The following is a 12,240-nucleotide window of genomic DNA, read 5'->3' on the forward strand; positions in this document are numbered from 1 at the left end:
TTGCTAAGTGGTAAAGAGTGCCCTATTGATCAATTGATCACCATCTCCCTTTTTTGAATATTGCATATGTTACCTCCCATAACAACTGGACCTTTCACTTTTTTTGTTACATGGTCTGCTTTATCTTTGCTGTGAGCACTATTTAATTAAATGATTTGTCCCTATTACCCAACTAACTCGCAGCGCGCCGCTCGCTTTTAAATTATTTAGTATAGGCGGGTGCAAGCGCGATTTTTTATTTATTTATTTTAGTAGGACGGTCTGCTTCAAGTATAGCGGCCACACTAACTTATTTATTAATTTATTTACATTTTTGTTTGTTTACTACTGCCCTTGCGGCACTTTCAAATTCATGAAGGCCGCGCACCTTTCCTTAGACAAGCTGTGTCTAAAGAAAGGTGCCCGGCCAACATTAAAGTGAAAGCGCAGCATGGGCACTTTTACCCCCCCAAAAAAACATCTGTTTGTCAACTTGACAAATAGATGCTCTTTTTGGAAAAATCCCCCAGGCCGCAGCTTCACTTTAATGTCGGCCACGCCCCTTTCTTTAGACGCAGCTTGTCTAAAGAAAGGGGTGTGCCCTTAATGAATGTGAAAGCGCCGCCTCGGGCGCTAGCGATGCAATAGGCCTCGACTTTGCGAGAGTTTAAGTTATTGCTTTGGCAATTGCTTAAATTCTTGTCAGTGCGAGCCCTATTGCATTGCAAATGCTTGTTTAAGAGCAGGCAGTGGTCTGTGGGACCACTGTCTGCTCTTAAAAAACATTTTCGCTGCCAATCGCAAAGAGGAATGGGTCCCGTGGAGAACCATTCTCATTTGCGACTGGCTTACCACCAATTTGAAATTGGTGGTAAATGCTATTATTTTGTGACCGCATTTGCGGTCGCACAGCACACTTACATCCCCCTGCAGCTCTCTATTACAAAGGGACGCCCTTGGCATGCCCTTTTCTAATAGCGACTCGCAAAACCTAATTTGCGAGTCGGTAACAGATTACCAACTTGCAAAATAGCTTTGGTACATGCTACAACTCTTTTTAGAGGTCTCAAACGGCCCGATTTCCCCTTTGCAACCCTAAAAATGGTCATACATCTGGACCTAAGTTAGATATAAAACATTTCAAAAGTAGCTTCGGAAGTAGTTCATGGCGATGCTGTGTTCCCAATGTCACTCCGCATTTGGTTTGCTCTAAAAGTCCAGTGCTCGAGTAGTTTTCTTAATTGGTAATTAAGTATTCCTGTGGTAATAGTATGGGTTTAACACATCAAGTGCCAAACGGATATTAACACCTTGGCTGCTAGGGGTTTTCCCCTCCTGTGCTGAAATTGCTTGAATACTATAGTTTCATGACAAGGTCAGCTCGTCATAAGCACAGCTCAACCGTGCCTCATGACGAGCTGGCCTTGTCATGAGCATGGAAGGGGTAATGAACCTGATCAAGCACACCATTGAGGGATTCATCCATAATGAAATAAATACTGTACCACTATTTATTTTATGTAACTATTTTCATTATTTTCATGCCCACTCAGCCGTGACTTGTGTTTGATTGCTGCTGTCGTTGTTATCGTGCCCTTACGGGAGTGCATGATTTATCCTGTAGCTTTTTCTGTTTCATCCGATTGTCCACCGTAATGGCAACATTACACTGAAGGGTCTGTAGTAGAGAAAGGAGAGGACATATTATTCCATTGATGAAAGTTGACAACACATTTACACATAGGCCCTGGAGCCGCGTGGGTGCTCACATACATATCTTGACAATCCAAATGCCAACTCTTAATGTCTTGCATAGCGCATTCTCTCTATAAATCTCATTGCGTTGTGGTATATTTCCGCCTCCCCCTCACAACTCACAAGATCTTGCTGAAGACCAAGTGCTGTTAATGACAGCAAAAGATACTCTAACTGTGATTTAAACATAGCTCATATTCATCTCGGCTTAAACAGCAAGCGTGGTCCATATGTGAATCACAGTTGCTGTGGTCACCTAGTAAGTACATGGCGTTACAGAGTGGCATAGAGGGTCAACATGAGAGACGCAGAGGGTCATTCCAGGAAGGGGTTCTGGATTCTGAGCGGGGGTTGTGTCTTAGAGTGTGCTAGAACTACATTTAAATGGGAATATGGATCTTCTGCAGCAGTGCTAAAAATAAAAAAAGGGAAAATTGCCAATTTAACTTTGCTGATGGTGGGACGGATCTTACTAGGATGGGACAAAGGGTTATTCCAGAGACTACGAGTATGGAAAAACACCCCTGGTGATGTGTTTGTGAATGCAAGCAGAGAGCAGAGATTAGATTTTGGAGTAATGTAAATTGGGTAATGTTCTGTACAGGTGTTGGGAAGGCTGTTACTGTGAGGTATTTGTAGATCAGAGATGATCTTAACTTTTATTCTGTTAGATTGCAATCCAGTGTGATTTAAGATAAATGTTGAAAAGAAGACGCAAAGCTCTTGTTGGTAAGTAGTAATATTTATTGAAGAGCGCAGCCAAAGAGGTCACCACGCCAGCTGACCAACTCCCAACTGACTCCCACAGAATATTCAGCGTAGAACACAGAATGCGTACAAGCATTCTGGAAGTACGAACAAGGAAGAAGGATAACACATTTACAACATACCTTCCTTCTTTAGGGAACAGAAACACATGACCACATTGAAAGGCAACAACAACATATTATAAGAAAAGAAAGGAATAAACATAACAATTTAAAATATGAATGTAAAGCAAAAGAACATATTGTGTAAGAAAAAAACAAAGTCAACAACAATAATCATTGAAATAGGCCTGTGGTCTATGACACCTCGGCATCCTGGAGCCAAGAGACACAGGAGCATCCTGAAAGTGAAAAGGGTTATTGGAGTTGTTTTGTAAACCACTAGAATCACAAGCATCACCCCCATCAACATTTTGCCTATGGAATGAACTCAGGGACGAGCTGGAATCTTCTGATGTGGAATACATGTAGCCACTATTCCCACTGTTAGCAGAAAAAGAGTGGATTACATCATTGTAAACAATAGATTCTTTTTGATATAAAGACACACGGTGAATATTCAATTTCTCACCATTGGTTAAGACTATGTAATGAAGAAATACTTCATTGACAGAAAATGGACATTTGAATTTAGATAAACCTTTGGAAATTCTTCCTGCTTTTACTTTAACAAGATCCCCCTTTGAAATGTGTGTCGAGACAGTACTATTGGGATCCAGAGTGGTTGAGGAATTGTAGTGATCATGACCATCACGAGAAACCCACTCATTAATCTATGAAGGAGCAAGTTTAGTACCAGGAGATCTCCCACGCATTAGTTCAAAAGGTGACTTCTCATTATTACCATGTACAGTAGTGCGATACGCCCAGACCATATCACAAACCATACCATGATCAAAACTGCTGCTTGAACAAGACATTTGGATTATTCCTTTAACTAATCTGTTAATCCTTTCACACAAACCATTTCTTTGTGGGTTATATAGAGATGTGCAATGATGTTTAACTCCACAATTTAACAAAAAGGAAAGCATGTTATGGGAGACTAATTGTGTGCCACTGTCTGTGACAAGTACATTAGGGTAACCTTCTTCCTGAAAGAGTGTTTTCAAGAAACTTATGGTGGTCTCAGTATTAATATCCCTTACAAAATTGATAGTAAGCCATTGAGAAAATAGGTCACTAGATGCAATTGCAAAACGTTGACTTAAAGGAAGTTCTTCCATAGGTCCAATGAAATCTAGACAAATACTGTGCCATGGACTACCAGGACTTGTTATCTGACTAGAGGATGACCAACCAGCAATTTTAAGTCTATTTTCACCTTCTCTACAGGAAGGACACTTTTCCATCCATGAAGAGACCTGAGATTCTAAACCCGGTCACCAGAAATTGGCTTTTAATCTGCGTTGAGTCAAAGTTTGACCCAAATGGCCTTCATGAGCGATATTCAGTAATTTGGGTCTTAAGCTAGCAGGAGGAATGAATTTATCACTGTGCATTAAAACAACTTTCTCTTCAAGAACCCAACTTAATGAGAAGGATAACTTCTTTGAGAATGTGATAATTGGACATAGCTTTGCACCATTCTTCACGAGTAAAAGTACATTTGCTAACTTCCAGGACATCCAGAATAGATGCAACATACTCTTCATCATTCTCAATGCTAAAAGATTTGTCATCAAGACCCTCCCACTTAACAGATAGTCTGGAGAGACAATCGGCTTGAAAGTTACGCCAACCTTGTACATGTGAGATTTCATAATGGTAGTCTTGAAGCTTGGAAGCCAATCTAGCTAACCTTGGAGAACCCTTGGCAGCACCACCAGGAGATAAGATGCGAACCAACGGTTTGTGATCAGTTTTTAGAATAAATGTTGTCCCCCACAAGTAGGTGCGAAAATATTGGACACCCCAAGCTGCTGCAAGTGCTTCTTTCTCTATGACAGAGTAATTACGTACTGAAGGAGTTAGTGTTCGAGAAGCAAAGGCAATTGTTCGTTCGCCCTCAATATGTTTTTGCAAAAGAACAGAGCCTAAACCAGTGGCACTGGCATCAACCATATTGGTGTCAAATGGGGCTAAAACATTGGCCTCACATCTTTCTTTTTTAATACAATTAAAACATGTATTTTAATCGTCACTCCACACAAATTTTGTTCCTTTTTTTAACAAAGGCCTTAGTTGTGCTGTCTTGTCAGAGAAATTTCGAATGAGTATAGAATAGTATTCTATCAACCCCATGAAAGATCTGAGTTGATTTTTGTCAGATGGACATGGAGCTGAGTGAATAGCTTCCAAAAGTTTTGTCTTGGGTTTCATTCCTAATGCTGTTATTTCGTGACCAATATACTCAGTTTTTTCAACCAGAAAGGAACATTTGTCCTTACGAAGAGTTAGAACAGCCTCTGAGATTCTGCTGAGAACATTTTCAAGTACTGCATTATGATCATCAACAGAGTCTCCGAAGACCAAAATGTCATCCTGAAAGAAGACCGCTTTCGGAATCCCTGAGAAAATTTCAGTAACCATTTTTTGAAATGCACTTGCAGCCGAAATTAGGCCAAAAGGAAGACGTGTGAACTGGAAAGTTCCTTCTGTAGTTATAAATGCAGTGAGGTGCTTAGAGTCATCATGGAGTCTTATCTGGTGGTAAGCACTCTTTAGATCTAATTTTGAGAAGTACCTAGCTCCTTGTAATGTAGATAATAATTCATTTATGCTGGGTAGAGGAAAGGTATCTGCCACAACACACTTGTTTAGTGACCTTAAATCTACACAAAATCTCAATTTTCCGTCCGATTTCTTAGTTATAACAACTGGAGATATGAGGATGCCTCAACCGGTTCTAGCTCACCACTCTGTAACATTTCGTTTAATAAGGACTTAACATCATCCCTCACCGAAAGGGGAATTCTTCTTAATTTGTGTTGGATAGGTACACTATTATCTTTCAACTGACTAAAGTGTGAATATCCTTTGAGTTCACCTAACTCATCTTTAAATACAGTTTTGAATTTTCCCAATATGTCTTCTAAGGATTGGTCATCCACCACCATGACTTGCAAAGGTGCCCTAGGATTGATGATTATGTGTAGATCAAATTGATGAACCCATCCTAGAATGGAGACGTCCATCAACTTTCCCAAACGTAACTCTTTTTTTAAATATAATTTTAGATTCAAAGTAGCCTAGGATGTCTATTGTCAACCCTTGATACCTCGTTGGATTAATGTCACTACTCAATAATGATTTATTGCCCCAATGCTCATGTAACATAGATCAGGGAATAATGATGTATCTCAAACCTGTGTCTACCATAAGAGAGACTTCATGACTATCAATTGTAAATACAGCCTTTGGTCTGTTCAGTCTCTTATCATTGTCTAAAACAACATCAACATTATGAATTACTAAAGTTCTGTCCTTTTGTTTTCTAACTTCTCCTGTAGAATCTTGAACCACTGCAACTTTTGGGCGGTTCGTAGTTTTGCACATTTCTGAAAAGTGTCCTAGTCTGCCACATTTCAAGCACTCTTCATTGGACGCAACGCAGTATCTTGATTCAGATGTATGGCCATTGCTGCCACAACGAGAACAAACCTTGTTTGTAAATTTGGAGGAGGAACTCTTTTTACTGCTGGATTTAATTTTATTTCTTACTACAACCACAGTTTCTTCATCATCTGAATCATATTCCTCTTTTAAACTTTTCTTAGAAACTTCTGACACCTCATGTTGAGTACTGGATTTCTTTTGTAATTCTTTCATGCAACTCTCTGATTCTTCAATGACTTTGGTCAAGTCAATTGCCACTTTTAAGGTACGATTCTTAGCAGCCCATAACCGCTCTTGAATGTTTGTGTTGTTACATTGCACTATTAATTGATCTCTGATTAATTAATCACAAATAGCACCAAATTTGCACTTGACTGAAAGTTCTCTTAAACGAGCAACAAAGTCATCAATTGATTCCTCACTTCGTTTACGATGTGTGTAAAATTTGTAGCGATTCATCACTAAATTTTCTTCCTTTGAGAACTGTGTCTCTAACCTACAAATAGCTTCCTTATATTCATCAGATAAAGGTTGACCATTGGCTTGCAGTGCTGGAGGACGAAACCTGAAGATGCGTTGGCCTTCTTTGCCTGGAGTGCTAAGAAGTAATGCCTTTTTGCGCTTCCCTGAAAATTCTTGACCATCGAGTACATCAAGATAGTTGTAAAAAATTATGATACAGTCTTCCCAAGAAATCGGAGGAGTGCCAGGTTCATTTAAAAATGGTGGAGGAAGTGTAACTGTTATTTGTTGAGACATGACACAATATGATGCTTTGACTTAAATCGAAAGGTAAGCCTTCTTGAAAATAGGATGACTAAGCACCTAGTGAAGAACAAGAATGTCAAAACTGCAATGATTTAAAGACAAAACAGATAAAATACATGAATGTGGTAAATAATGTTAATGATTGACTCAGAGAATGAAAAGATGCAAATTAGGGATGTGTGAATCATTGAATTACAAATTGTAGGAAAACTTTGAAGAAGAGCATTTCTTTAAACACAATAGTGTAATCAGAAAGTTGAACAGGTGTGCGCATCACCGTGGAGAAGGAAAATCTGTGTTGCACAGTTGTGTTTTTATTACACAGGTGTGCGCATCACTGTAAATAAATCATGTAAAGCGCTGTTCCTGTTTCCAGACTGAGAGTAATGTCCTACTTGTTGTAGCTAGGCAACACTCTAAACAATCAAAATAAAATGGACGCAACGTAATTACGTGGTACTAGTTGGTGCTGGTGAGACTTGAAACGCAGCGTAGTTGTTGACAAAGTCTGCACGGTTGCGTATAGTCTCTTCTAACGTTGCTAAGCAACACTGACAAAGCCGGGAATGACACGCTGGATGACGCGTCAACACATGTCAATGGGGTGCCAAGCCACGATGACGTACGAGAGTACGCATGCGACATTGTACACTTACAGTCAAAACGAGTGACGTCAGCGGGCCCTTCTTCTTTGGATTTCGGCACGTTTCTCCTCACCGATTTTGTGCTGAGCACAGTAGTAGTTTGCGGAGACGTGTGTGCTGCAGAGGATGCAAGGAAACTGGAACGCTGCATGGATTCGATGTGCAGGTGACTCTCGGAGGATGCAGATGGCGGAGTTGGATTGAAGAGGTTGAATTCTCGCTCTTCAGAGGTCAGCTTCTGTCAACATCTTTGCCAAAATTGTTGAAGAGAAGACGCCAAGCTCTTGTTGGTAAGTGGTAATATTTATTGAAGAACGCAGCCAAAGAGGTCACCACTCCAGCTGACCAACTCCCAACTGACTCCCACAGAATATTCAGTGTAGAACACAGAATGCGTACAAGCATTCTTGAAGTAAGAACACGGAAGAAGGATAACACATTTACAACAATAAACAGGGGCAAAAGGGCATTTTTTGTCTTGCTGCAGGTGTGGTCACTGAGTTCTACAGTTTTTGTCTGTTTAGCTTGTATCTTTAGAAGCCTGTATGTAGGCAATTACCACAATGCAGACCGATTTGATTAGGTATCGGTATACCTAGTGAAGTTTCTTTGTAACACATCTCAGTTGGAAATAGGCCCATGACTCAAATGCCTTACAGGACACAGGTAAACCTCAACCACACATTCTTAAAACTAGCCTTGAGGTGCCATTATATAGTTTTTTTCCTACACACATCCATAATTTTATTTTACAGAGAAATCCTAGGTACTGTGCCAGACCATGGCCTATTGAAATACTTTCATGTGTTTCCCATCAGAACAACCACTAAAAGCCTGAAGCTATTTTGCCACCACAATTTGTATAACTGTGCTGTAAAATACATCTCGGAAACACATTTCTTGGAGTGAGAACCACACCAAAACCACCTGGACATGATTAGCCATGGCCAAAAAGTTTGCTCTGTCCAGTGTGGAACCGGACTCAAAAGATTTTCCATGGTTGCTTTTTTGCTTACACTCCAGACCTGGTAACTTGTGAGCGGTAACACCCTACATAGGATGGAAACTAGGAATTTGAAGTGGAATCAATGCCACTGACTGACCAAGTGGCAGGTGCTTTCTGGAGGAGGCTCATGTACGCTTCGGAGGACATCATTCAATACTCCAATCTCCCTTTTGTACTGGTAAATATGAAGTAGACAAGCAATTGCCTTTCCCCGTGTGCTAAAGTGTAAACAGATGCAATGTAAATAACCCAAAGTGCAGTGTACGCTTCCAAGAACTTGTCCTAACATTCCGACTGAATCATATGTGGGTTCATGAAATCTGGTTGTAACCAGATCTCAAATGCACACCCCTTTCTTCTTTGCAGTTCTGAATTCAAAGGGGTAACTCACAACTGGAGGTAATAGCCTTATAAACAAGCATTTGCAATGCAATCGGTTTCGCCTTTGGGACCCTAGCTATGCAACACATTAGCATGGGTGTTGAAACATCTACTGTTCTTTAACATGGAGGGAAAGTAAGCACCAAACTGCATGACACGCCAGGTATGGGAACACATTGTAGAGAAATATTGCCTTTCAGCGGGAAATGGTATATTCCAAAGCTCTGTTTTTAATATAAAATCAAGGCCTTTGGTGGTCTTATCACTGAAAATACAAGATTTGAAAAAAATATTATTGTCTATGGGTGCTCGTGGAAAACAATTTCTATGGACTGGAATCTAGAGAATGCTAAAGCGATTCTGGTATTGTACTGGCTTCTGCAGGTCATTTTCGGTCAAGAAAGTTAAATAGAGGCAGTTGCCAGCAAAACTTAAAAAGAGAAAGTCCCTCAGCAGAAAGCAATTCTGGTATTTTACTGACCTCTACTGGTCGTTTTCTATCAAGACAGTTAAAGAGAGGCAGTTGAACAGAAAAAAGTCCCTGAGCAGAAGCAGACACGTCCTAGGGCTCATCTCCAGAGCTCACAAAGCACATACACATATAAGTATATACTAAAGTATAAATCCAAATGTGGCCCACCTCAGGGCTCCCGAGAGCTCTCAGGCGGTGCGTTCCGAGTGCAGCAGAGCCTCGCTGCAAATAGTAAGTTTAATTTTGCCTAAGGCATTTTCTCGCGCACTCCCGGCTTTTCAATAAATGACGACCAGCAATTCGATGCAGTGCACGTTATTTTAATTTCACAACAGCTCTACCAGCAACACTTCTCGACCTGTTTCGGTCTCGCAGTGGCCTTGTTCACGAGGCTACTATCAACTGCCTTTTTTGCCTGAGAATTTTAAATAAAGTGAAGAAAAAATAAAGGTGAAATAATTTCCTGTTGGTGGCAGCTAAGAATTATGGTACATGTAGTGCACATTTCATTTCATGTGAGACACCAATTCATTTATCTAATTCATTCCTAATAAAAATGTATTCGAGCTTAAGATGATGAGCTTTACACATGATTTTAACACTCCATATCAATACTCCCACCTTTACCCTCCCGGGGGTAATATTAATACCTTCCAATCAGTTATTTTTTTAGGTGAAGAAGGGAAGATGTGGATGATGTTTCCCGTCTATAATAATTATATTCCCATCCCTGCAGGAATGAGAACTGAGTACGAATCATTTCTTCATCTGTTATACCTCGCTGTGATTGACTGACTGCTGGAGAGGTTGGACACATCAGTAAGGTACTTCTCTGGGCAGGTTTAGCAATGAAAATTCTGCCTCCTCTTCTCCTTTCTATTTACATTGAATTATCTACTTGGAGGGTCTTACCTCAGTTACTAGAACGGAGAAAGAATAACCCAGGTCTAACAATGGGCATTCAATACCAGAACAAGCTTAATAACTGTGGACAGGGGTTATTACATCTGGTCCATCAATGATGGGACCAAAAGTGCTTTGCCATTGCGGAGTCTGGTCTGGGTGATGCTATATTGCAGCAAGGAATGTTGCAGGTGGGATATGTTTGCCATACCTGGCACAGAGGTGATTAGTGTTTGCTGATGCTTAACTTTGACCATGACAGCATTACTCTGCTTTTTGGCTAGGGTTGCGAAAGAGACGTACCACCTATATACATACATACATGTGTATTCTACTTGCATTAAAGTGCTAAGATTTTGTTTTATCTTGTGTAGTCATGGAGTGGGAAAATAGTATAGTTCATGTCTCTTCTGATAAACATTCTCTCTCCACTTCATGTAGAAACCAACAACAGACGAGTAAGCATAAGAAACAACGCTCTCAACGTTACACAAGTGTGTATTCTCTGTTCTAGAGGGTCAAGAAAAAGCTTACATGTGTTAGTGCAGTTACTTCTCAATCCTGCCAAGATGGCTATTTCTTTTCCAGCACCATGCCACCCAATTCATGCCTTCACCTACACTAGATACTCTAGATCCTACGGAATCTATGTCGCCATTACAGTTCAAGCTTTTTGGTAATGACCATAGTTAAGGCAGTACTAAACAGTACTTTCCAAATTAGCCAAGCCACAAGAGAGTGTGACGTTACTTTGAATTAGAGGAGAATGTTCTTTCCTGGGGTTAAAGAATTAAGACTGGGACACCTCTAAGAAATAAATGTGCATGGGAAACTCCAAAATGCTTCCGGTTCTGTTGACCTAGGGTGCAGGTCTTTTTAGCCAGTACTGTTTCTTCGCCTCACCACAGAATTTAGGATTTGGTCTTCAGTGAATGGGCTAATGTAAGGTACAGTGCCACAATGTTGTCCTAATCTGCAAACTCCTCACATGTTAGATACAGAATTCTAGAATACAGTGAGGTTGTACCCTGTAAAATCTGTTGTTTCTGAGCATTAACACATCGGTTAGAATGTGTGAAATCACATCAATATGCCCTGTGGTTTAGTGTATACTTTCTGTACATCTGCTCAACATGTCCACGCATGTTACCTTGTACTGCATCATCTCATCTTATTCAGTTCTCTCTTCCATGTTGCAGATGACAATATTTTTCTGTCTGCATCAGTTTTCTGCATCTTCACAAACATTTTCAAATGCTCACAAGGAATTAAGAACTATAGATGATTTAGTTAATGCCCAGAATAACAATAGCTAAGGTGCACACTGAGCCCAAGACCAGGTAGGTGCAGTTGACAGAATACTAGGAAAAATACACTGTGTTGCTGAAGTGGGAGAATAACACCACAGAGCCATATCTACTAAAGATTGGCCAATTACTGTTGTCATCCCCTGTGCTGGCATTTAAACAAGGTGCCCTGTGGAATCAACACCCTTGCACCATGATGTAGAGATCAATGTGCACTGTCAAACGTAGGTTTTGTACTGGAAGCATACCCTTTCCAGTACAATTGTTTATGCCTTCACAAACTAAGAAGGGTCCCATACATTGGATGTGTGTTGTGACCTTCAACATAGAGGCAATGGGTTCGTTTTTTGTAATGAACGCATGTTCACTTGTTAATGTCTACTTCATTTTTTAAGCAAAGCCTCCTGTGGCTATTTTAGTAGATCAGGCGATGCAGCAGAAACTACAAGTGTTTGTGCTGATACACCCAAGTGACTTCTAAGTAATGCACTTTTGCTGCACAGTGATGCAAAGTGCTTTTTGCACTCGGAAAATACACCTTTCTAACACCAAAGTAAATGCTAATACATTACTCTACAATTGTGCCCAAACATTTACAACAAGGTGGAGCGCTCCAGCAAATCTGCAGCTTCAGAATGCAAAAATGCCTTGGAGTTTTCCTTCTGAAGTGACAAATCACTGACAAACTGTCCTTGCTTCA

General features: G+C 40.3%; 1 protein-coding gene across 1 annotated transcript in view; it reads right to left on the minus strand.

The window, feature by feature from the left end:
- Positions 1 to 1,476: 1,476 nt before the first annotated feature.
- Positions 1,477 to 12,240, minus strand: part of LOC147692001 (uncharacterized) — a 38,172-nt gene continuing 27,408 nt past the window's right edge. The window contains exon 3 of the mRNA XM_086936713.1: positions 1,477 to 1,657. Coding sequence (XP_086792839.1) covers positions 1,565 to 1,657 — 93 coding nt within the window. The 3' untranslated portion in view covers positions 1,477 to 1,564. The remainder of the gene's footprint in view (positions 1,658 to 12,240) is intronic.

The sequence above is a fragment of the Lissotriton vulgaris genome, chromosome 9 (genome assembly GCF_964263255.1).
Source record: "Lissotriton vulgaris chromosome 9, aLisVul1.2, whole genome shotgun sequence".
Taxonomy (NCBI): domain Eukaryota; kingdom Metazoa; phylum Chordata; class Amphibia; order Caudata; family Salamandridae; genus Lissotriton; species Lissotriton vulgaris.